The sequence below is a fragment of the Diplotaxodon limnothrissa genome, linkage group LG18 (assembly GCF_057381915.1).
Source record: "Diplotaxodon limnothrissa isolate DT_005_m linkage group LG18, D_limnothrissa_male_GT1.1, whole genome shotgun sequence".
NCBI lineage: Eukaryota > Metazoa > Chordata > Actinopteri > Cichliformes > Cichlidae > Diplotaxodon > Diplotaxodon limnothrissa.
Genome location: NC_140613.1, coordinates 33,633,498 through 33,660,913, shown reverse-complemented (window position 1 = coordinate 33,660,913; position 27,416 = coordinate 33,633,498). Strand labels below are relative to the sequence as shown.

Sequence of the window (27,416 nt, the reverse complement as noted above, 5' to 3'; positions counted from 1 at the left end):
GAGTGATGTCACCATGAAGCAAACTTTGACGGAGTCCCCCAATAACAGTGTGGTCCTCCTAAGTCACATTTGGGTGGTTAACACACACACACACACACACACACACACACACACACACACACACTCAGATGTTATCCAGACTTGCACTTTGAAACAATGAAAAGGACCTACAAGCCACGGTCCATGTAAATCACATCACACCCAGGTGACTGCCAAACACACACACACACAGCATCCATAAAGAATGATGATAGATTAAATTATTAGTTCATTAAGTGGTACACTGGATTATATTTACCCTTTCAGGCTCTGGATGTTTCAGGTCCAGATCATTGTTTGGAAAGCTGTTTGGTTGCGGCTTTAGGCAGCTCACAGTCTTCTGAATCTGGCTGGTCTCAGTCTTCGTGTGTAACAGATAGAGAATGAAGACAAAAGAACAGTAATCTGACAGTTACTAAAAATGCATCACTCAAGAGGATGAATAGACCATTTCACTATCGGCAAATAGCGTAAGGTACACATCGTGCATGAGAAACATTCATTAAAATCTGTCCTAGGTCAATGTTACCTCTTCAAAATCTTGCACTGAAGAAGAATGCATGGCTTCTGAGCCTTGCTGAGGCATTTCTTCATCAAGATCCTGCAACAAAGAAAAGATGGCACAAAGATTAGACCAAGTGCTCTTCTTGCAACTGTACTGGGCAGGCCTGTGCTTCTGTCTTTAATTTGCATGTGTGTGTGTGTGTGTGTGTGTGTGTGTGGGGGGGGGGGGGGGGGGGGGGGGGGGGGGGGGGGGCTTTCCACTCAAGAAATGTTTTCTTCTGAAAAAAATACTGGCTACAATAGTTAACAACTGATTCCTTTGCAATCATCCATCCTCTTCCACTTATCCTTATCAGGATTGTGGGGTAGCAGTTTTGGGGCCTATACCAGCTACCATAGGGCAGTACAACCTGGACAGATCACCAGTCTAACATGGAAGGACAAGCATTTGCATTCACACCAAAGGGCAGTTTTGAATCACCAGTTAACCTAACCCCATAAGCTACATCTTTGGACTGTGGGAAGAAGCCAGAGTACACAGCCAGAGAGAGCCCATGCACTAAAGCAGTAAAAAGTGCCTAAAACAAGTTAAGAAGTTGTATAGTACTATCTATCTTAATGTTCAAGCCTGAGTTTCAAAAAATTTCAACATAGAAACAAAGCACATGCAGTCAGCTCTGCATGCTGTAGGTCAAACTGTCAAGACATACGAGAAGACCCCTCCTAAAACCAGAGTGATGTCACCATGAAGCAAACTTTGACGGAGTCCCCCAATAACAGTGTGGTCCTCCTAAGTCACATTTGGGTGGTTAACACACACACACACACACACACTCAGATGTTATCCAGACTTGCACTTTGAAACAATGAAAAGGACCTACAAGCCACGGTCCATGTAAATCACATCACACCCAGGTGACTGCCAAACACACACACACACAGCATCCATAAAGAATGATGATAGATTAAATTATTAGTTCATTAAGTGGTACACTGGATTATATTTACCCTTTCAGGCTCTGGATGTTTCAGGTCCAGATCATTGTTTGGAAAGCTGTTTGGTTGCGGCTTTAGGCAGCTCACAGTCTTCTGAATCTGGCTGGTCTCAGTCTTCGTGTGTAACAGATAGAGAATGAAGACAAAAGAACAGTAATCTGACAGTTACTAAAAATGCATCACTCAAGAGGATGAATAGACCATTTCACTATCGGCAAATAGCGTAAGGTACACATCGTGCATGAGAAACATTCATTAAAATCTGTCCTAGGTCAATGTTACCTCTTCAAAATCTTGCACTGAAGAAGAATGCATGGCTTCTGAGCCTTGCTGAGGCATTTCTTCATCAAGATCCTGCAACAAAGAAAAGATGGCACAAAGATTAGACCAAGTGCTCTTCTTGCAACTGTACTGGGCAGGCCTGTGCTTCTGTCTTTAATTTGCATGTGTGTGTGTGTGTGTGTGTGTGTGGGGGGGGGGGGGGGGGGGGGGGGGGCTTTCCACTCAAGAAATGTTTTCTTCTGAAAAAAATACTGGCTACAATAATTAACAACTGATTCCTTTGCAATCATCCATCCTCTTCCACTTATCCTTATCAGGATTGTGGGGTAGCAGTTTTGGGGCCTATACCAGCTACCATAGGGCAGTACAACCTGGACAGATCACCAGTCTAACATGGAAGGACAAGCATTTGCATTCACACCAAAGGGCAGTTTTGAATCACCAGTTAACCTAACCCCATAAGCTACATCTTTGGACTGTGGGAAGAAGCCAGAGTACACAGCCAGAGAGAGCCCATGCACTACAGCAGTAAAAAGTGCCTAAAACAAGTTAAGAAGTTGTATAGTACTATCTATCTTAATGTTCAAGCCTGAGTTTCAAAAAATTTCAACATAGAAACAAAGCACATGCAGTCAGCTCTGCATGCTGTAGGTCAAACTGTCAAGACATACGAGAAGACCCCTCCTAAAACCAGAGTGATGTCACCATGAAGCAAACTTTGACGGAGTCCCCCAATAACAGTGTGGTCCTCCTAAGTCACATTTGGGTGGTTAACACACACACACACACACACACTCAGATGTTATCCAGACTTGCACTTTGAAACAATGAAAAGGACCTACAAGCCACGGTCCATGTAAATCACATCACACCCAGGTGACTGCCAAACACACACACACACAGCATCCATAAAGAATGATGATAGATTAAATTATTAGTTCATTAAGTGGTACACTGGATTATATTTACCCTTTCAGGCTCTGGATGTTTCAGGTCCAGATCATTGTTTGGAAAGCTGTTTGGTTGCGGCTTTAGGCAGCTCACAGTCTTCTGAATCTGGCTGGTCTCAGTCTTCGTGTGTAACAGATAGAGAATGAAGACAAAAGAACAGTAATCTGACAGTTACTAAAAATGCATCACTCAAGAGGATGAATAGACCATTTCACTATCGGCAAATAGCGTAAGGTACACATCGTGCATGAGAAACATTCATTAAAATCTGTCCTAGGTCAATGTTACCTCTTCAAAATCTTGCACTGAAGAAGAATGCATGGCTTCTGAGCCTTGCTGAGGCATTTCTTCATCAAGATCCTGCAACAAAGAAAAGATGGCACAAAGATTAGACCAAGTGCTCTTCTTGCAACTGTACTGGGCAGGCCTGTGCTTCTGTCTTTAATTTGCATGTGTGTGTGTGTGTGTGGGGGGGGGGGCTTTCCACTCAAGAAATGTTTTCTTCTGAAAAAAATACTGGCTACAATAGTTAACAACTGATTCCTTTGCAATCATCCATCCTCTTCCACTTATCCTTATCAGGATTGTGGGGTAGCAGTTTTGGGGCCTATACCAGCTACCATAGGGCAGTACAACCTGGACAGATCACCAGTCTAACATGGAAGGACAAGCATTTGCATTCACACCAAAGGGCAGTTTTGAATCACCAGTTAACCTAACCCCATAAGCTACATCTTTGGACTGTGGGAAGAAGCCAGAGTACACAGCCAGAGAGAGCCCATGCACTAAAGCAGTAAAAAGTGCCTAAAACAAGTTAAGAAGTTGTATAGTACTATCTATCTTAATGTTCAAGCCTGAGTTTCAAAAAATTTCAACATAGAAACAAAGCACATGCAGTCAGCTCTGCATGCTGTAGGTCAAACTGTCAAGACATACGAGAAGACCCCTCCTAAAACCAGAGTGATGTCACCATGAAGCAAACTTTGACGGAGTCCCCCAATAACAGTGTGGTCCTCCTAAGTCACATTTGGGTGGTTAACACACACACACACACACACACACTCAGATGTTATCCAGACTTGCACTTTGAAACAATGAAAAGGACCTACAAGCCACGGTCCATGTAAATCACATCACACCCAGGTGACTGCCAAACACACACACACACAGCATCCATAAAGAATGATGATAGATTAAATTATTAGTTCATTAAGTGGTACACTGGATTATATTTACCCTTTCAGGCTCTGGATGTTTCAGGTCCAGATCATTGTTTGGAAAGCTGTTTGGTTGCGGCTTTAGGCAGCTCACAGTCTTCTGAATCTGGCTGGTCTCAGTCTTCGTGTGTAACAGATAGAGAATGAAGACAAAAGAACAGTAATCTGACAGTTACTAAAAATGCATCACTCAAGAGGATGAATAGACCATTTCACTATCGGCAAATAGCGTAAGGTACACATCGTGCATGAGAAACATTCATTAAAATCTGTCCTAGGTCAATGTTACCTCTTCAAAATCTTGCACTGAAGAAGAATGCATGGCTTCTGAGCCTTGCTGAGGCATTTCTTCATCAAGATCCTGCAACAAAGAAAAGATGGCACAAAGATTAGACCAAGTGCTCTTCTTGCAACTGTACTGGGCAGGCCTGTGCTTCTGTTTTTAATTTGCATGTGTGTGTGGGGGGGGGGCCTTTCCACTCAAGAAATGTTTTCTTCTGAAAAAAATACTGGCTACAATAGTTAACAACTGATTCCTTTGCAATCATCCATCCTCTTCCACTTATCCTTATCAGGATTGTGGGGTAGCAGTTTTGGGGCCTATACCAGCTACCATAGGGCAGTACAACCTGGACAGATCACCAGTCTAACATGGAAGGACAAGCATTTGCATTCACACCAAAGGGCAGTTTTGAATCACCAGTTAACCTAACCCCATAAGCTACATCTTTGGACTGTGGGAAGAAGCCAGAGTACACAGCCAGAGAGAGCCCATGCACTAAAGCAGTAAAAAGTGCCTAAAACAAGTTAAGAAGTTGTATAGTACTATCTATCTTAATGTTCAAGCCTGAGTTTCAAAAAATTTCAACATAGAAACAAAGCACATGCAGTCAGCTCTGCATGCTGTAGGTCAAACTGTCAAGACATACGAGAAGACCCCTCCTAAAACCAGAGTGATGTCACCATGAAGCAAACTTTGACGGAGTCCCCCAATAACAGTGTGGTCCTCCTAAGTCACATTTGGGTGGTTAACACACACACACACACACACACTCAGATGTTATCCAGACTTGCACTTTGAAACAATGAAAAGGACCTACAAGCCACGGTCCATGTAAATCACATCACACCCAGGTGACTGCCAAACACACACACACACAGCATCCATAAAGAATGATGATAGATTAAATTATTAGTTCATTAAGTGGTACACTGGATTATATTTACCCTTTCAGGCTCTGGATGTTTCAGGTCCAGATCATTGTTTGGAAAGCTGTTTGGTTGCGGCTTTAGGCAGCTCACAGTCTTCTGAATCTGGCTGGTCTCAGTCTTCGTGTGTAACAGATAGAGAATGAAGACAAAAGAACAGTAATCTGACAGTTACTAAAAATGCATCACTCAAGAGGATGAATAGACCATTTCACTATCGGCAAATAGCGTAAGGTACACATCGTGCATGAGAAACATTCATTAAAATCTGTCCTAGGTCAATGTTACCTCTTCAAAATCTTGCACTGAAGAAGAATGCATGGCTTCTGAGCCTTGCTGAGGCATTTCTTCATCAAGATCCTGCAACAAAGAAAAGATGGCACAAAGATTAGACCAAGTGCTCTTCTTGCAACTGTACTGGGCAGGCCTGTGCTTCTGTTTTTAATTTGCATGTGTGTGTGGGGGGGGGGCCTTTCCACTCAAGAAATGTTTTCTTCTGAAAAAAATACTGGCTACAATAGTTAACAACTGATTCCTTTGCAATCATCCATCCTCTTCCACTTATCCTTATCAGGATTGTGGGGTAGCAGTTTTGGGGCCTATACCAGCTACCATAGGGCAGTACAACCTGGACAGATCACCAGTCTAACATGGAAGGACAAGCATTTGCATTCACACCAAAGGGCAGTTTTGAATCACCAGTTAACCTAACCCCATAAGCTACATCTTTGGACTGTGGGAAGAAGCCAGAGTACACAGCCAGAGAGAGCCCATGCACTAAAGCAGTAAAAAGTGCCTAAAACAAGTTAAGAAGTTGTATAGTACTATCTATCTTAATGTTCAAGCCTGAGTTTCAAAAAATTTCAACATAGAAACAAAGCACATGCAGTCAGCTCTGCATGCTGTAGGTCAAACTGTCAAGACATACGAGAAGACCCCTCCTAAAACCAGAGTGATGTCACCATGAAGCAAACTTTGACGGAGTCCCCCAATAACAGTGTGGTCCTCCTAAGTCACATTTGGGTGGTTAACACACACACACACACACACACTCAGATGTTATCCAGACTTGCACTTTGAAACAATGAAAAGGACCTACAAGCCACGGTCCATGTAAATCACATCACACCCAGGTGACTGCCAAACACACACACACACAGCATCCATAAAGAATGATGATAGATTAAATTATTAGTTCATTAAGTGGTACACTGGATTATATTTACCCTTTCAGGCTCTGGATGTTTCAGGTCCAGATCATTGTTTGGAAAGCTGTTTGGTTGCGGCTTTAGGCAGCTCACAGTCTTCTGAATCTGGCTGGTCTCAGTCTTCGTGTGTAACAGATAGAGAATGAAGACAAAAGAACAGTAATCTGACAGTTACTAAAAATGCATCACTCAAGAGGATGAATAGACCATTTCACTATCGGCAAATAGCGTAAGGTACACATCGTGCATGAGAAACATTCATTAAAATCTGTCCTAGGTCAATGTTACCTCTTCAAAATCTTGCACTGAAGAAGAATGCATGGCTTCTGAGCCTTGCTGAGGCATTTCTTCATCAAGATCCTGCAACAAAGAAAAGATGGCACAAAGATTAGACCAAGTGCTCTTCTTGCAACTGTACTGGGCAGGCCTGTGCTTCTGTCTTTAATTTGCATGTGTGTGTGTGTGTGTGTGTGGGGGGGGGGGGGGGGGGGGGGGGGGGCTTTCCACTCAAGAAATGTTTTCTTCTGAAAAAAATACTGGCTACAATAGTTAACAACTGATTCCTTTGCAATCATCCATCCTCTTCCACTTATCCTTATCAGGATTGTGGGGTAGCAGTTTTGGGGCCTATACCAGCTACCATAGGGCAGTACAACCTGGACAGATCACCAGTCTAACATGGAAGGACAAGCATTTGCATTCACACCAAAGGGCAGTTTTGAATCACCAGTTAACCTAACCCCATAAGCTACATCTTTGGACTGTGGGAAGAAGCCAGAGTACACAGCCAGAGAGAGCCCATGCACTACAGCAGTAAAAAGTGCCTAAAACAAGTTAAGAAGTTGTATAGTACTATCTATCTTAATGTTCAAGCCTGAGTTTCAAAAAATTTCAACATAGAAACAAAGCACATGCAGTCAGCTCTGCATGCTGTAGGTCAAACTGTCAAGACATACGAGAAGACCCCTCCTAAAACCAGAGTGATGTCACCATGAAGCAAACTTTGACGGAGTCCCCCAATAACAGTGTGGTCCTCCTAAGTCACATTTGGGTGGTTAACACACACACACACACACACTCAGATGTTATCCAGACTTGCACTTTGAAACAATGAAAAGGACCTACAAGCCACGGTCCATGTAAATCACATCACACCCAGGTGACTGCCAAACACACACACACACAGCATCCATAAAGAATGATGATAGATTAAATTATTAGTTCATTAAGTGGTACACTGGATTATATTTACCCTTTCAGGCTCTGGATGTTTCAGGTCCAGATCATTGTTTGGAAAGCTGTTTGGTTGCGGCTTTAGGCAGCTCACAGTCTTCTGAATCTGGCTGGTCTCAGTCTTCGTGTGTAACAGATAGAGAATGAAGACAAAAGAACAGTAATCTGACAGTTACTAAAAATGCATCACTCAAGAGGATGAATAGACCATTTCACTATCGGCAAATAGCGTAAGGTACACATCGTGCATGAGAAACATTCATTAAAATCTGTCCTAGGTCAATGTTACCTCTTCAAAATCTTGCACTGAAGAAGAATGCATGGCTTCTGAGCCTTGCTGAGGCATTTCTTCATCAAGATCCTGCAACAAAGAAAAGATGGCACAAAGATTAGACCAAGTGCTCTTCTTGCAACTGTACTGGGCAGGCCTGTGCTTCTGTTTTTAATTTGCATGTGTGTGTGGGGGGGGGGCCTTTCCACTCAAGAAATGTTTTCTTCTGAAAAAAATACTGGCTACAATAGTTAACAACTGATTCCTTTGCAATCATCCATCCTCTTCCACTTATCCTTATCAGGATTGTGGGGTAGCAGTTTTGGGGCCTATACCAGCTACCATAGGGCAGTACAACCTGGACAGATCACCAGTCTAACATGGAAGGACAAGCATTTGCATTCACACCAAAGGGCAGTTTTGAATCACCAGTTAACCTAACCCCATAAGCTACATCTTTGGACTGTGGGAAGAAGCCAGAGTACACAGCCAGAGAGAGCCCATGCACTAAAGCAGTAAAAAGTGCCTAAAACAAGTTAAGAAGTTGTATAGTACTATCTATCTTAATGTTCAAGCCTGAGTTTCAAAAAATTTCAACATAGAAACAAAGCACATGCAGTCAGTTCTGCATGCTGTAGGTCAAACTGTCAAGACATACGAGAAGACCCCTCCTAAAACCAGAGTGATGTCACCATGAAGCAAACTTTGACGGAGTCCCCCAATAACAGTGTGGTCCTCCTAAGTCACATTTGGGTGGTTAACACACACACACACACACACACACTCAGATGTTATCCAGACTTGCACTTTGAAACAATGAAAAGGACCTACAAGCCACAGTCCATGTAAATCACATCACACCCAGGTGACTGCCAAACACACACACACAGCATCCATAAGTAATGATGATAGATTAAATTATTAGTTCATTAAGTGGTACACTGGATTATATTTACCCTTTCAGGCTCTGGATGTTTCAGGTCCAGATCATTGTTTGGAAAGCTGTTTGGTTGCGGCTTTAGGCAGCTCACAGTCTTCTGAATCTGGCTGGTCTCAGTCTTCGTGTGTAACAGATAGAGAATGAAGACAAAAGAACAGTAATCTGACAGTTACTAAAAATGCATCACTCAAGAGGATGAATAGACCATTTCACTATTGGCAAATAGCGTAAGGTACACATCGTGCATGAGAAACATTCATTAAAATCTGTCCTAGGTCAATGTTACCTCTTCAAAATCTTGCACTGAAGAAGAATGCATGGCTTCTGAGCCTTGCTGAGGCATTTCTTCATCAAGATCCTGCAACAAAGAAAAGATGGCACAAAGATTAGACCAAGTGCTCTTCTTGCAACTGTACTGGGCAGTCCTGTGCTTCTGTCTTTAATTTGCATGTGTGTGTGTGTGTGTGTGTGTGGGGGGGGGGGGGGGGGGGGGGGGCGGCTTTCCACTCAAGAAATGTTTTCTTCTGAAAAAAATACTGGCTACAATAATTAACAACTGATTCCTTTGCAATCATCCATCCTCTTCCACTTATCCTTATCAGGATTGTGGGGTAGCAGTTTTGGGGCCTATACCAGCTACCATAGGGCAGTACAACCTGGACAGATCGCCAGTCTAACATGGAAGGACAAGCATTTGCATTCACACCAAAGGGCAGTTTTGAATCACCAGTTAACCTAACCCCATAAGCTACATCTTTGGACTGTGGGAAGAAGCCAGAGTACACAGCCAGAGAGAGCCCATGCACTACAGCAGTAAAAAGTGCCTAAAACAAGTTAAGAAGTTGTATAGTACTATCTATCTTAATGTTCAAGCCTGAGTTTCAAAAAATTTCAACATAGAAACAAAGCACATGCAGTCAGCTCTGCATGCTGTAGGTCAAACTGTCAAGACATACGAGAAGACCCCTCCTAAAACCAGAGTGATGTCACCATGAAGCAAACTTTGACGGAGTCCCCCAATAACAGTGTGGTCCTCCTAAGTCACATTTGGGTGGTTAACACACACACACACACACACACACTCAGATGTTATCCAGACTTGCACTTTGAAACAATGAAAAGGACCTACAAGCCACGGTCCATGTAAATCACATCACACCCAGGTGACTGCCAAACACACACACACACACACAGCATCCATAAAGAATGATGATAGATTAAATTATTAGTTCATTAAGTGGTACACTGGATTATATTTACCCTTTCAGGCTCTGGATGTTTCAGGTCCAGATCATTGTTTGGAAAGCTGTTTGGTTGCGGCTTTAGGCAGCTCACAGTCTTCTGAATCTGGCTGGTCTCAGTCTTCGTGTGTAACAGATAGAGAATGAAGACAAAAGAACAGTAATCTGACAGTTACTAAAAATGCATCACTCAAGAGGATGAATAGACCATTTCACTATCGGCAAATAGCGTAAGGTACACATCGTGCATGAGAAACATTCATTAAAATCTGTCCTAGGTCAATGTTACCTCTTCAAAATCTTGCACTGAAGAAGAATGCATGGCTTCTGAGCCTTGCTGAGGCATTTCTTCATCAAGATCCTGCAACAAAGAAAAGATGGCACAAAGATTAGACCAAGTGCTCTTCTTGCAACTGTACTGGGCAGGCCTGTGCTTCTGTCTTTAATTTGCATGTGTGTGTGTGTGTGTGTGGGGGGGGGGGGGCTTTCCACTCAAGAAATGTTTTCTTCTGAAAAAAATACTGGCTACAATAATTAACAACTGATTCCTTTGCAATCATCCATCCTCTTCCACTTATCCTTATCAGGATTGTGGGGTAGCAGTTTTGGGGCCTATACCAGCTACCATAGGGCAGTACAACCTGGACAGATCACCAGTCTAACATGGAAGGACAAGCATTTGCATTCACACCAAAGGGCAGTTTTGAATCACCAGTTAACCTAACCCCATAAGCTACATCTTTGGACTGTGGGAAGAAGCCAGAGTACACAGCCAGAGAGAGCCCATGCACTACAGCAGTAAAAAGTGCCTAAAACAAGTTAAGAAGTTGTATAGTACTATCTATCTTAATGTTCAAGCCTGAGTTTCAAAAAATTTCAACATAGAAACAAAGCACATGCAGTCAGCTCTGCATGCTGTAGGTCAAACTGTCAAGACATACGAGAAGACCCCTCCTAAAACCAGAGTGATGTCACCATGAAGCAAACTTTGACGGAGTCCCCCAATAACAGTGTGGTCCTCCTAAGTCACATTTGGGTGGTTAACACACACACACACACACACACACTCAGATGTTATCCAGACTTGCACTTTGAAACAATGAAAAGGACCTACAAGCCACGGTCCATGTAAATCACATCACACCCAGGTGACTGCCAAACACACACACACACAGCATCCATAAAGAATGATGATAGATTAAATTATTAGTTCATTAAGTGGTACACTGGATTATATTTACCCTTTCAGGCTCTGGATGTTTCAGGTCCAGATCATTGTTTGGAAAGCTGTTTGGTTGCGGCTTTAGGCAGCTCACAGTCTTCTGAATCTGGCTGGTCTCAGTCTTCGTGTGTAACAGATAGAGAATGAAGACAAAAGAACAGTAATCTGACAGTTACTAAAAATGCATCACTCAAGAGGATGAATAGACCATTTCACTATCGGCAAATAGCGTAAGGTACACATCGTGCATGAGAAACATTCATTAAAATCTGTCCTAGGTCAATGTTACCTCTTCAAAATCTTGCACTGAAGAAGAATGCATGGCTTCTGAGCCTTGCTGAGGCATTTCTTCATCAAGATCCTGCAACAAAGAAAAGATGGCACAAAGATTAGACCAAGTGCTCTTCTTGCAACTGTACTGGGCAGGCCTGTGCTTCTGTCTTTAATTTGCATGTGTGTGTGTGTGTGTGTGGGGGGGGGGGGGGGGGGGGGGGGGCTTTCCACTCAAGAAATGTTTTCTTCTGAAAAAAATACTGGCTACAATAGTTAACAACTGATTCCTTTGCAATCATCCATCCTCTTCCACTTATCCTTATCAGGATTGTGGGGTAGCAGTTTTGGGGCCTATACCAGCTACCATAGGGCAGTACAACCTGGACAGATCACCAGTCTAACATGGAAGGACAAGCATTTGCATTCACACCAAAGGGCAGTTTTGAATCACCAGTTAACCTAACCCCATAAGCTACATCTTTGGACTGTGGGAAGAAGCCAGAGTACACAGCCAGAGAGAGCCCATGCACTACAGCAGTAAAAAGTGCCTAAAACAAGTTAAGAAGTTGTATAGTACTATCTATCTTAATGTTCAAGCCTGAGTTTCAAAAAATTTCAACATAGAAACAAAGCACATGCAGTCAGCTCTGCATGCTGTAGGTCAAACTGTCAAGACATACGAGAAGACCCCTCCTAAAACCAGAGTGATGTCACCATGAAGCAAACTTTGACGGAGTCCCCCAATAACAGTGTGGTCCTCCTAAGTCACATTTGGGTGGTTAACACACACACACACTCAGATGTTATCCAGACTTGCACTTTGAAACAATGAAAAGGACCTACAAGCCACGGTCCATGTAAATCACATCACACCCAGGTGACTGCCAAACACACACACACACAGCATCCATAAAGAATGATGATAGATTAAATTATTAGTTCATTAAGTGGTACACTGGATTATATTTACCCTTTCAGGCTCTGGATGTTTCAGGTCCAGATCATTGTTTGGAAAGCTGTTTGGTTGCGGCTTTAGGCAGCTCACAGTCTTCTGAATCTGGCTGGTCTCAGTCTTCGTGTGTAACAGATAGAGAATGAAGACAAAAGAACAGTAATCTGACAGTTACTAAAAATGCATCACTCAAGAGGATGAATAGACCATTTCACTATCGGCAAATAGCGTAAGGTACACATCGTGCATGAGAAACATTCATTAAAATCTGTCCTAGGTCAATGTTACCTCTTCAAAATCTTGCACTGAAGAAGAATGCATGGCTTCTGAGCCTTGCTGAGGCATTTCTTCATCAAGATCCTGCAACAAAGAAAAGATGGCACAAAGATTAGACCAAGTGCTCTTCTTGCAACTGTACTGGGCAGGCCTGTGCTTCTGTCTTTAATTTGCATGTGTGTGTGTGTGTGTGGGGGGGGGGGGGGGGGGGGGGGGGGGCTTTCCACTCAAGAAATGTTTTCTTCTGAAAAAAATACTGGCTACAATAGTTAACAACTGATTCCTTTGCAATCATCCATCCTCTTCCACTTATCCTTATCAGGATTGTGGGGTAGCAGTTTTGGGGCCTATACCAGCTACCATAGGGCAGTACAACCTGGACAGATCACCAGTCTAACATGGAAGGACAAGCATTTGCATTCACACCAAAGGGCAGTTTTGAATCACCAGTTAACCTAACCCCATAAGCTACATCTTTGGACTGTGGGAAGAAGCCAGAGTACACAGCCAGAGAGAGCCCATGCACTAAAGCAGTAAAAAGTGCCTAAAACAAGTTAAGAAGTTGTATAGTACTATCTATCTTAATGTTCAAGCCTGAGTTTCAAAAAATTTCAACATAGAAACAAAGCACATGCAGTCAGCTCTGCATGCTGTAGGTCAAACTGTCAAGACATACGAGAAGACCCCTCCTAAAACCAGAGTGATGTCACCATGAAGCAAACTTTGACGGAGTCCCCCAATAACAGTGTGGTCCTCCTAAGTCACATTTGGGTGGTTAACACACACACACACACACACACTCAGATGTTATCCAGACTTGCACTTTGAAACAATGAAAAGGACCTACAAGCCACGGTCCATGTAAATCACATCACACCCAGGTGACTGCCAAACACACACACACACAGCATCCATAAAGAATGATGATAGATTAAATTATTAGTTCATTAAGTGGTACACTGGATTATATTTACCCTTTCAGGCTCTGGATGTTTCAGGTCCAGATCATTGTTTGGAAAGCTGTTTGGTTGCGGCTTTAGGCAGCTCACAGTCTTCTGAATCTGGCTGGTCTCAGTCTTCGTGTGTAACAGATAGAGAATGAAGACAAAAGAACAGTAATCTGACAGTTACTAAAAATGCATCACTCAAGAGGATGAATAGACCATTTCACTATCGGCAAATAGCGTAAGGTACACATCGTGCATGAGAAACATTCATTAAAATCTGTCCTAGGTCAATGTTACCTCTTCAAAATCTTGCACTGAAGAAGAATGCATGGCTTCTGAGCCTTGCTGAGGCATTTCTTCATCAAGATCCTGCAACAAAGAAAAGATGGCACAAAGATTAGACCAAGTGCTCTTCTTGCAACTGTACTGGGCAGGCCTGTGCTTCTGTCTTTAATTTGCATGTGTGTGTGTGTGTGTGTGTGGGGGGGGGGCTTTCCACTCAAGAAATGTTTTCTTCTGAAAAAAATACTGGCTACAATAGTTAACAACTGATTCCTTTGCAATCATCCATCCTCTTCCACTTATCCTTATCAGGATTGTGGGGTAGCAGTTTTGGGGCCTATACCAGCTACCATAGGGCAGTACAACCTGGACAGATCACCAGTCTAACATGGAAGGACAAGCATTTGCATTCACACCAAAGGGCAGTTTTGAATCACCAGTTAACCTAACCCCATAAGCTACATCTTTGGACTGTGGGAAGAAGCCAGAGTACACAGCCAGAGAGAGCCCATGCACTAAAGCAGTAAAAAGTGCCTAAAACAAGTTAAGAAGTTGTATAGTACTATCTATCTTAATGTTCAAGCCTGAGTTTCAAAAAATTTCAACATAGAAACAAAGCACATGCAGTCAGCTCTGCATGCTGTAGGTCAAACTGTCAAGAAATACGAGAAGACCCCTCCTAAAACCAGAGTGATGTCACCATGAAGCAAACTTTGACGGAGTCTCCCAATAACAGTGTGGTCCTCCTAAGTCACATTTGGGTGGTTAACACACACACACACACACACACACACACACTCAGATGTTATCCAGACTTGCACTTTGAAACAATGAAAAGGACCTACAAGCCACGGTCCATGTAAATCACATCACACCCAGGTGACTGCCAAACACACACACACACAGCATCCATAAAGAATGATGATAGATTAAATTATTAGTTCATTAAGTGGTACACTGGATTATATTTACCCTTTCAGGCTCTGGATGTTTCAGGTCCAGATCATTGTTTGGAAAGCTGTTTGGTTGCGGCTTTAGGCAGCTCACAGTCTTCTGAATCTGGCTGGTCTCCGTCTTCGTGTGTAACAGATAGAAAATGAATATACAGTGCATTTTTGAAGAGGCTTTTGAAACATTAAATAAACTGTATGAGAAAGATAAGTTTCAAGCTATTGTCTTTAAAATATTCACTGTCATGTATAGAGAATTTAAGGCCCTATGATTAAGAGACAAATAGTCAGTGTGATTTCTTTATTTTTTAAGCCATTGCTAAAGGAGTAAAACAATCACCTGTAGCAGCAACGAACTGTCACTAGGGCCCATTTATCTTCAAGGGACAAAATTTAAAATGAATCTAACTAAAGAGGCTACACAGCAAAATCTCCAGTGTTAAATTAACACTAGAGAGTGTCTATATGGGTCCACACAACACTGTTGAGTGTTGAATTAACACTTTTGACAGTGTTATATGTTTAAAAGTAACCTAGTCAGTTTTGAAGATTAACAAAGACTAACACTGAGCAGTGCTGATTTTCTAACACTGGAATATTTCTAACATTTTGAGTTATTTTCCAGTGTTAGAAAATCAGCACTGCTCAGTGTTAGCCATTGTTAATCTTCAAAACTGACTAGGTTACTTTTAAACATATAACACTGTCAAAAGTGTTAATTTAACACTCAACAGTGTTGTATTTAACACTCAGAGGTGTGGACCCTTATAGACACTCTCCAGTGTTAATTTAACACTGGAGATTTTGCTGTGTAGAATCACATTAAACATCAATCACTGTTAAAATTTAGAAACCGAAAGCCATTTTTTATTTCTGCATACCTGCTGATATTTTTTTAGTGCTTTTAGAGGGCTTTGATGTGGCAGCCATCACAATTGCCTGTTTTCCATTAGTACCTACCCCTGTTTTTCCAGTAGGTTATAGTACCATGTAGTTTTTCAGTAACTACTGCACCAAGGTTCCAAGTGATCCAAAGTGATCAGAAAATTTGACATAGACTGAATGCCACCAGGTGGCTGGTCAATGGTGTCACTCGATAAGTTATGAGTGCGCCTCCTTCGTGAAAATCCAAGCCATCATTTTTGAAACTCTGAAATGTTTGAAATAGCGACCAAAATTAACAGCGTGATCCCTGAATTGAACACTAAAGTATAGACTGAGCAGCAGGCATTTTGTCACCTTGACGTCCATGCTTGCTGTGGCATTTATATCACTGGATGCTCGGCTGCATTGCTATAGTTACCCCAGGCACAGTAGGTGATACTCAATTTCAGTGAAAAACTAGATGCCCTAAGTCACGTTAAGCCAATTTGAGTAGGTACAAATGTAAAAATGGCTTAGGGTATGCAATTTATCAGTTCCAAAAAGTACAATTGTAGAAATACCTTGCATCTCCAGAGCCAATCCGAGTCACCATAATTATAGTCTATTTCTTCGCCTGGACTTATGTCTCTGCTTGCAAATAAGCATAGATGGGGCTTTCCATTGATATTTAATATTTTCATCTTAGCACTTGGACTGATGTGGTTGTCGTTGACAAGTCTGCCTAATGACCCATCTTCTTGAGATGCATCCACACTGTGGGGTTAGGCAAAAAAGTATTAGCTTAACTAGTTAGTTAGGAAGCTTTTTTTTTCATAAATCAAAAGCAATGTGTCATTTAATCTTAATCAAACTACACTGATATAATACGCACCACCAGAGTTTTCCATCAAACTTGAATTCAAACATGAACACCTTCAGGCTGTCATGATAAACTCTGTGTCTCCGCTCACATTCTTCTTTTGTTATGAGTTTACCTCTGTATTCCAAAAGAAAGTCTCCTTTTTGGAATGGAACAGTCGTGAAAATGCCCCGACCTGAATTGCAGAGGCATACCAAGTGAGTGACAAAAGACAAAGTGACAAACTCCAAATCTAATCCAAACTAAAGACCAACTTACCTTTGAAGGCATTTATGTAGTGGATATCAAGTCCCAGTTTGTCCCTTCCAGCAGAAACATGACAGACTGCATCCTCCCGTGGAGGAATGCGTCTCCTTCGCATGTTCTCCTGTACGATTGGCTGTATTACCAAAGCATATAAAGTATTACGATTATCGTCATCATTGTCATCATCATCAGTAGTAGCAGAACTAGCAGTAGTGTAGTTTACAGCATAAACACAGCTGACTTATTCATAGTGCTAATTTATGCCTTCTTTTAAAATGTTAAAGGCCTAGTACTCAAAATGGCGACATGTGACATTTCTGTAATGGCGACTGCAGAGAGTGATACAAGTACTGAGAAAGCTTAGGCATCAAAACTGTAAGAAGTTTTTTCTTCAGGCATATAAATAAATACACGACTAAATACACTTATACCCTTGCTTTTATTTTAGGGCTGTCAGCAGAATGGACAGACATTGGTCAAACTGCCCGAAATTAGCTAACAGCGACATCAGGGATTTTGACTCAGACTGCGCTGGTTTAATTGTTAATCGCGTTAGTCGCGATGTCGGCATTAACACGTTTAAGCCACAATAATGCTTTAACACCGAGTAAATCCTAACACGGGTTAGCCCGCTTTATCGCGTTGACGCGGTTAGTCGTCAGCCCTATTTTATTTACTCAATGACAAACGCTGGGGCCGTTTTACTTCTTCAAAGACTCACTAACAGTCCATAAAGCATAAATTAAACCAGTTTAATATAGGCCTGTGCACCTATAATTTCATATAGTATTAAAGTCATGGTGCATTTTACATTAAAAAAGGCTTACCTTTGTGTTTTTAATCCGTCTTCGTATTGCCGTCGACATACACTTGTTAAAGGGCACGCGCGCGAAAGTTGTGGCGCCGTTTCCTGTAGGTACCGCCTATATATATAGCCTACCAATCACAATGACTTCCGGCCGTGTGTATTGAAAATGTGTATTAAATTGCAGTACCTACACACATCCACTCTAACTCGAAACGTCGCTGTGCAATACACTGGAATACACAAAAATCAGGTGAGGGGTATAGGTGGACTTTTAAGAAAATCAGAAAATCTTTTAATTATAGTTTAATAAATGAATTTACACTACAGTTTAAGCAAATACAGGTCAAAAGATAAATAATGACCTCATAAGAAGTAGAAAAAATTATTATTTAGACACTTAAAAATGCATTTACAAGTCATGTTTTAGGGGGACACATGAATACACAGCAAAAAGTCGAAATGTCCCCGGAGCCCAGGTACAGCGCAGGTCAAATGTCAATCCATACCACATAGACGCACTCACACACACACACACACACACACACACACACACACACACACACACACACACACACACACACACACACACACACATATATATAAATACAGAGACAATATAAATAAAATATACGAAGGGGATAAATAGAATAAATAGGAATAAAAAATAAAAAATAAAAATACAAGTGAATTGCACATTTCAAGTATTGAGTCTATTGCACTGTTGACTATTTACAAAGAGTATTGCACAAGGTATTGCACAGTGAGGTGAAGAGGCACTACAGCTTAGTTGTTCCCCCCTCCTTTGTCCTCCTGTTTCCCCTCCCTCTCCCCTCCAGAGAGGAGTTAAACAGTTTGATGGCGTGTGGGACAAAGGAGTTTTTAAGTCTGTTAGTTCTTGTCTTGGGGAGAAGCAACCTGTCACTGAACAGACTCCTCTGGTTGTTAACGGCCGTGTGCAGAGGATGCCTGGCATTGTCCATAATGTCCATCAGTTTCTTTAATGTCCTTTTCTCTGCCACTGTCACCAGAGTGTCCAGCTTCATGCCGACCACAGAGCTAGCCCTCCTGATCAGTTTCTCCAGCCTGGATGAGTCCTTCTTTGCTGTGCTGCTCCCCCAGCACACCACAGCATAGAAAAGTACTCCAGCAACCACCGACTGGTAAAACATCCTCAGGAGCTTCCTGCAGATGTTAAAAGACCTCAGCCTCCTGAGGAAGTACAGTCGGCTTTGTGCTTTTTTATACAGGTGCTCTGTATTGCATGACCAGTCCAGTTTATTGTCCACCCACAGCCCGAGGTACTTGTACTTGTTGACCACCTCCACCTCCTCCCCCTCTATCTGAACCGGCAGTGGACCTGCTCTAGACCTCCCGAAATCCACAACCAGTTCCTTAGTCTTTGAGGTGTTGAGTTGCAGGTGGTTTGTGTGACTCCATGCGACAAGGTGCCTCACCAGACTTCTGTACTCCTCTTCCTGATCATCCCAGATACACCCCATGATGGCTGTGTCGTCTGCAAACTTCTGAATGTGGCATAATTCAGAGTTGTAGCAGAAGTCAGAGGTGTACAGGGTGAAGAGAAGAGGGGACAGCACAGTTCCCTGTGGTGCTCCTGTGCTGCTGACCACAGTGTCAGACGTGATGTCCTTCAGCCTGACGTACTGTGGTCTGTCGGTGAGGTAGTCGGAGATCCAAGCCACCAGGCAGGGGTCCACCTCCATCCTGTTCAGTTTTTCCTGAAGCATACAGGGCCGGATGGTATTAAAGGCACTGGAAAAGTCAAGAAACAGGATCCTGACCGTGCCTTTTCCCCCATCCAGGTGTGAGTGGGCTCTGTGTAGGAGGTACAGGATGGCATCCTCCACTCCGACACCCGCCTTGTATGCAAACTGTAGTGGGTCCTGGGCATGTTGTACCTGTGGTCGGAGGAGGTTGAGGAAGAGCCGCTCTAGAGTCTTCATAAGATGTGACGTCAGTGCCACCGGTCGGAAGTCATTCAGCTCATTGGGCCGGTTCTTTTTGGGGACCGGGACGATGCAGGATGTCTTCCATAGGGCGGGCACTCTCCCCAGTCGCAGACTGAGGTTGAAGACTCGTTGTAGCGGCTCCCCAAGTTCAGCAGCACACGCCTTTAGCATCCTAGGACACACCTTGTCTGGGCCTGCTGCCTTTCTGGGGCGAAGCTTCCTCAGTTGTCTCCTGACCTGATCCACTGTGACACTGGGAGATGTTTGGGAGGAGGGGAGGGGGGGAGATGTCTTGCTGCTGAGAGAGGGATTGGAGGAGGGGGGTGTCATGGTGTCAGGAAGGGGGGGAAGCGAGGGAGGTAGGAGAGTGGGGATTGGACTCTGTAGTGAAGGTGAGGGTGAGGGTGGGGGGGTTGTGGGCTGGTCAAACCTGTTGAAGAAGTTGTTGAGTTCGTTTGCCTTCTCCACAGTCCCCCCCACTGTGCTTTTCTTGGTGTTGTGGCCTGTGATGGTTTTCACACCATTCCAGACCTCCCTCATATTGTTCCTCTCCAACTTCTGCTCCACCTTCCTCCTGTAGGTGTCCTTTGCTTCCCTCAGGCAGCGTTTCACCTCCCGCTGTACTGCTTTCATCTCCTCCTTCACTTTGCTCCTGAAAGCCTTCTTCTTCATGTTGAGGACAGCTTTGACTTCCTGTGTTACCCACGGTTTGTTATTAGGATAACACCGTACCGTCTTAGCAGGGGCGACCGTGTCCACACAAAAGTTGAGGTAGTCTGTAAGACAGTGTGTCGCCCCCTCTATGTCCTCACCATGTGGGCTCAGGAGCACATCCCAGTCTGTGGTGTCATAACAGTCCCTCAGAGCATCCTCCTTTTCTGGGGTCCATCTCCGGATGGAGCGCGTTGTGACCGGCTGCCTTTGGACGAGGGGTGTGTATTGTGGCTGTAGGTAAACCAGGTTGTGGTCTGACTTCCCTAGTGGGGGGAGGGGGGTGGCTCTGTATGCATCTCTCACATTAGCATACAGTAGGTCAATTGTCCTGTTGCTCCTTGTGGGACAATTCACAAACTGGTGAAAAGCAGCCAGAGTAGAGTCCAGTGTGGCATGGTTAAAGTCTCCAGATATAATAATGAAAGCCTCGGGGTTTTGTGTCTGAAGTCTTGCTGTGACTGTGTGTATTTTCTCACAGGCAGCTGTTGCGTCGGCCCTCGGAGGGATGTAAACACACACACAGATCACATGACTGAACTCCCGAGGTAGATAATATGGCCGCAAGCTAACAGCTAGCAGCTCCAGGTCCGGACGGCATACCGAAACTTTAACGGAGACGTGTCCAGGGTTACAGTATCTGTTGTTAACGTAGACAATGAGTCCCCCACCTCTGCTTTTTCCGCTGGCCTGCGTGTCCCTATCGGCTCTCACGGATGTGAAACCGCATAGGTCTACGTTAGCCTGCGGCGTTAGCTCGGTTAGCCACGTCTCCGTGAAGATAAACAAGCTGCACTCACGGTATAGTCTGTGGTTGTTCAGAGCGCACAGTTCATCAATCTTATTCTGTAACGAGTTCACGTTGCCCATGATCACTGTCGGGATTGATGGTTTGAATCGCCTCCGGTGATCCGCTCTCCTCGTTCCAGCTTTGCAGCCTCTGTAGCTCCTCTTTAGCTCGGCCGGGATGTTGTGTCGCATGCCGGTCTGTCCCTTTGTTCTTAGTGCCAGCAGCTCCGCTCTCGAATAGATGAAGGAACTGGTTCCAGAAGTTTTAAAAAGTGCATTATCCATCTTGTATCGCTATATCTAAGAGGTATAAGTAGAGGAAGGTGAAAAAAACTTTGAAAAGCCTAGTCTAAAAAAGTTTAAGTTAACAAAAAAGGTGCGGTGTTGCAGAGCTACTTGGAAAGGCTGCCGTCACTCCAGCGCCATCTTTTATCCTAAGGGAGGATTCAGGGTCACCTGGTCCAGCCCTAACTATATGCTTTAGCAAAAAGGAAAGTTTGAAGCCTAATCTTGAAAGTAGAGATAGTGTCTGTCTCCCGAATCCAAACTGGAAGCTGGTTCCACAGAAGAGGGGCCTGAAAACTGAAGGCTCTGCCTCCCATTCTACTTTTAAATACTCTAGGAACAACAAGTAGGCCTGCAGAGTGAGAGCGAAGTGCTCTAATAGGGTGATATGGTACTACAAGGTCATTAAGATAAGATGGGGCCTGATTATTTAAGACCTTGTATGTGAGGAGCAGGATTTTGAATTCAATTCTGGATTTAACAGGAAGCCAATGAAGGGAAGCCAAAACAGGAGAAATATGCTCTCTCTTTCTAGTCCCTGTCAGTACTCTTGCTGCAGCATTTTGGGTCAGCTGAAGGCTTTTCAGGGAGTTTTTTGGACATCCTGATAATAATGAATTACAGTCGTCCGGCCTGGAAGTAATAAATGCATGAACTAGTTTTTCAGCGTCACTCTGAGACAGGATATTTCTAATTTTAGAGATGTTGCGCAAATGGAAGAACGCAGTCTTACATATTTGTTTAATATGTGCATTGAAGGACATGTCCTGGTCAAAAATGACTCCAAGGTTCCTCACAGCATTACTGGAGGCCAAGGTAATGCCATCCAGAGTAAGAATCTGGTTAGATACCATATTTCTAAGCTTTTCAGGGCCGAGTACAATAACCTCAGTTTTATCTGAATTAAGAAGCAGAAAGTTAGCGGCCATCCAGGTCTTTATGTCTTTAAGACATTCCTGCAGTTTAATTGGTGTGTGTTATCTGGCTTCATGGACAGATAGAGCTGGGTGTCATCTGCATAGCAGTGAAAATGTATGCTATGTCTTCTAATGATGCTGCCTAAGGGAAGCATGTATAATGTAAACAGAATTGGTCCTAGATTGCAAGAAGGCCTATGACTCAATGCCCCACACCTGGATCCTGCAATGCCTAGACCAGTGGTTCTTAACCTTGTTGGAGGTACCGAACCCCACCAGTTTCATATGCGCATTCACCGAACCCCTCTTTAGTGAATTTTTTTTTTTTCTTCAAATTCAAGACATAGATATGTTTTTTTACTGGTGCACAAAATGAGCCGTACATGAACATCACCTTGTTCAAAGAACAAAACCAACACAATGCATGAACTTACAACAAATTACATACCTGAAAATCAGTGTGACTTCTGCTGTTGCCTTTGAGAGACCAGTTCAGATATGCGTGGCTTCACCTTGGCAAGTGCCAGTCTCATGTCATTTTCACAGAAAAGTCTGTTCCTTTTCTTCGTTTTTATGTCCAGCATCGTCGAAAAGGATTGCTCGCAAAGATATGTTGTAACAAATGGTATAAAAAAATCCAGGGCTTTCTTAGCAATAATTGGATACTTGTCCATTTGTCGACACCAAAACGTTGAGAGTGTTGTTGTTCTGAAAAGTTGCTGTTGAACCTGGCTCTGCTGAATTTCAATGATTTCGTCAAGGTATTCATCATTGACATCTGCTGTCTCAACAGCAAACGTGAACGGCTGTCTCACCCATGCTGGATATGACTCTCTTGTAGGGAAATATCTGTCGAGAGACTTTGCAAGCTCATCTAAGTGCGTTGCAATTGTTTGCTTCAGTTCCATGGATACAGAAACATCTCCGATTCCAGACACATCTTCGACCTTACTTACACAGTTGTCCAGAAGGGGGAAGTTTGCAAAGTTGTTGTTCTCTGTTCGTCGTTTCCATAACGTTAGCTTTTTTTGAAAAGCCTTCAGGTGTTCTTCCGCTTCTATGATATTGACTCCACCACCCTGCATCTGCTGATTGAGATGATTGAGAGCTGCGAATATATCAGCCATGTACGCTAAAATGAGAATGAACTCAGGATTTTTGAAGCAATCTGCATGACAGTGTTGGTGCTCTTGCAAAAACAGGGCTAATTCCACACGCATGGCAAAAACACGATTCAGCACCTGTCCCCGGGATAACCACCGAACATTAGAATGGTACAGAAGTACCTCGAATTCAGAGCCCATTTCTTTACACAGCTCACTGAAGATGCGGTGCCTCAGAGCACTATTTCGCACATAGTTCACACATTCCACCACGGTTTTTAATACTTCTGCCATTTTTGGAGGCAAGGTTTTTGTTGCCAATGGATGCCTGTGCAAAATACAATGAGTCACAATGATGTGTGGTGCATCGGCTTTTACTAGCGCACCAAAACCAGAGTTTCTTCCCAGCATGACGGGAGCTCCGTCTGTACAAACTGCAGAAACCATGTCCCATGAAAGATTGTTGTCTCCGAAGAAGTCATCCACAAGCTTCTTCACATCGGCTGCCTTAGTTGTTGTTGTAAGAGGCTTACAAAATAAAAAATCTTCTTTTATCATGTCATCTTTCACATAGCGCACAAAAACAGTAAGCTGGCTTAGATTAGCATCTAGTATCAGATTTACCATCTTTAACGCGGCTGGTTTCACGAGTGTTTCACCAATGGTGTGTGGCTTGCCCTGCTTTGCGATCAGGTAAGCAACTTCGTACGATGCTGTGAGGATCGGTTTGTTAACGGGTACAAATCCAAGAGCAGGCAGAGTGGGCCTTTCATCGAATCTGGCTCTCTTCACCTTGAATTCAGCAAGTGTTGTGTTCTTGTATTCCCCGTCTCCATGCAGCTTCAAGAAGTGTTCCTTTAGTTTTGCCGGTGCGAGACTAGAGTTGCTCAACTTGGCGTTGCAAATCATGCAGATAGGACGCTCACTCCCATCACGTTCCGTGATACATGTAAATCCATATTGTACATATTCGTCCAACCACTTTCTTTTTTTGCCCGACATAGTTAGTATGGATTAAAATGTTAAAAAAAAAATCACGCGAAGTACTACCACGACATTCACATGTTGACTACTGCGCGCGCTACATTCCCCGCAGCCCTGATTGGCCAAGCAGTGTAGCATGATCGTCTGCAGCCAGTGATGGCCAGAAGGGGGCGTGTCATCACAAATTTACACGATAATTCGGGCGTGGCTGGACCTCTGCGACCTCCGCAGTGGAGGCTCTGCCGAACCCCTGAGACCGACTCACCGAACCCCTAGGGTTCGATTGAACCCAGGTTAAGAACCACTGGCCTAGACCTATACAAGATCAATGGGACCCTAAGAGCCTTCATCAGGAACTGAATGGGGATGTGCTGTACAATTCTAGATACCAACTTCAAGCCCATAGCACAAGTCACCATCAAGTGTGGGATCTACCAAGGAGATGCTCTGTCCCCACTACTGTTCTGCATAGGCCCGAATCACCTCAGTGAGATCATTGACAAGACTGGCTACGGATGCCGACTACGGAACGGAGCAGTTGTCAGCCACCTCCTGTACATGGATGACATCAAGCTGTATGCCAAGAGTGAACGAGACATTGATTCATTGCTCCACACCACCAGGATATACAGCAATGACATCAAAAAGTCATTCGGATTGGAGAAGTTTAGTCAGATGATAACGAAGAGAGGGAAGGTAGTCAGAAGTGAGGGGATAGAACTACCAGATGGCAACACTGCAGACATAGAGGACAGCTACAAGTACCTGGGTATCCCACAGGCAAATGGAATCATGAAGAGGCCGCTAGGAAAGCTTCAACCACCAAGTACCTGCAGTTGGCCAGGCAAGTCCTGAGGAGTCAGCTGAACGGTCAGAACAAGATACGGGCTATCAACACCTATGTCCTGCACGTGAACAGGTACCATGCTGGGATAATAAGCTGGCTAAAGGAGAAGCTAAAAGCTACTGACATCAAGACAAGGAAGATCCTTACCATGCATGGAGGGTTTCAACCCAAGTCCAGCACCCTGAGGCTGTATGCTAAGCGGAAGGAAGGGGGCCGGGGACTGGTGAGTGTCAGCACCACAGTCCACAATGACACAACAAACATCCACGAATAAATCAGGAAGGTGGCCCCAACCGACTGCTTGCTCAGTGAATACCTCAGGAAGCAGAAACCCAAGAAAGAGGAGGATGAAGAGGCACCATAGAACGACAGGCCCCTGCACGGTATGTACCACCGGCAGATAGAGGAGGTGGCTGATATCCAGAAATCCTACTAGTGTCTGGACAAAGCTGGACTCAAAGACAGCACAGAGGCACTAGTCATGGCAGCACAGGAACAAGCTCTGAAGAATTTGCTTAAATAACTGGGTGCCATAACTTTTAAAATTAATTAGAAGAATTTTAAAATCAATATGAAAATGAAGGGTAGGAGACAGATGCTGTCCAGTGTAGCAGGTGATTTACACTCACTGTGACCAAAAATATTGACAAAAAAAATCATCAACTCAAAAGTTAACATGGCACAATTAAAAATAACTGAACTTAAACCAATCAAAGCTAATGTCAAGTGCACTCAGCTACACTCACCTGGTCCTCTTCTCTTGAATAACTGAGTTCTTCTGTTTAAATGCTCAAAATATCCAAACACAGTACTCTCCAATGGAATATTCAGTACAAGAATATTACATTACAATCATCCACTTATGATGCTATTTTTTTTTTATCAGCAACAAAGCACACACTTCTAAAGTGTAGCCATTACATTTTACAATAATACATATAACAATAAAGCAAACAAAACGTAATTAAATGACAACAGTTTTCTTCCCCCTCTTCACCTGGTTCCTTCCTGTGACATCAGCAATCAACAGGAAGTTATACATACAATAGATGGTCTCTAAGGGCTTGTCCTTTTCTTGACTGGACTGTCATCTGTTACCAAGCAAACTGAAATGCAGTTAGAAGCTAAATGAATTTTGGGCCTTTGGCCTGGCAAGTTTCTGGATTATATGTGTGTTGTAAGCATGTACGCAATCCTTCTATGCTCCAAGTCACCTACACAATAGATTGTGAAGACATAGCGCTTCACAAAGCTTAAAACCTTCTTTAATAGACTGAGCATCTACTCTGAATGAGCACAAACATGCAATGTGTATAAAATAATTATAGCTGCACCTGTAATAAAAAGGTTAACATGGTGGCAATAGCTTTAATAAACATCTTTAATACAATATCAATGCTATAGGATATATTTTTAATACAATGTTAATAATGCTGCTTATATTGTAGCAGTAAAATAATTTCTGTTTCTCCACATTCCCTCTTTTGACATTTTGAAAGAAATGTCACTCACCTCGAGTTGTGTCACTCCTCGGCCCACTCAGCCGGTTCTAGTTCCATCAATGGCATTATGGACACCGGAACGACCGCTCCCGGGTCCACAGCCCTCGTTATTACCTTTACCAACAATCCTCTGGCACAAGGAATGAAACAACAACCGCAGGTGACCAGTATCCCTAAAAATGTGGCAACTGAAAGCATTGCAGACATAGCCAATCCCTTCCATTGTCCAAACACGGATACCATCCAGCTCTCCAGCGGGTTGTCAATTCCTGAGTGCTCATGCATGGTTTTAGACAAAGTTTTCAGGCCCTCGGGTTACTGAGCCATCTGGAGCAGTGTTATTGGGGATAAAGGTGCAGCACATGTCTCCAAACATGGCACACACGCCCCCCTTCTCCACCAACAACATGTCAAGGGCCATCCGATTTTGCACTCCCATCAACGAGGTCGGACCCAATTGTTCTGCGAACCCCTCCATGGCGTCCCTGGTTAGGTTAGAGAGTCTCAGCACATTTTAATG

The 27,416-nt window shown here is 43.4% G+C and overlaps 1 protein-coding gene across 1 annotated transcript; it reads right to left on the bottom strand.

Annotated features, from left to right (window-relative positions):
* Positions 1 to 14,988: 14,988 nt before the first annotated feature.
* LOC146614035 (histone-lysine N-methyltransferase set-1) lies at positions 14,989 to 17,427 on the bottom strand. The gene is made up of 4 exons (XM_085378108.1): positions 16,996 to 17,427; positions 16,750 to 16,912; positions 16,439 to 16,631; positions 14,989 to 15,117 (listed from the first exon to the last, which is right to left on the bottom strand). The coding sequence occupies exons 1-4, from the start codon at positions 17,096 to 17,098 to the stop codon at positions 14,989 to 14,991; spliced, it is 588 nt and encodes a 195-aa protein (XP_085234234.1). The 5' UTR covers positions 17,099 to 17,427.
* Positions 17,428 to 27,416: the final 9,989 nt, after the last annotated feature.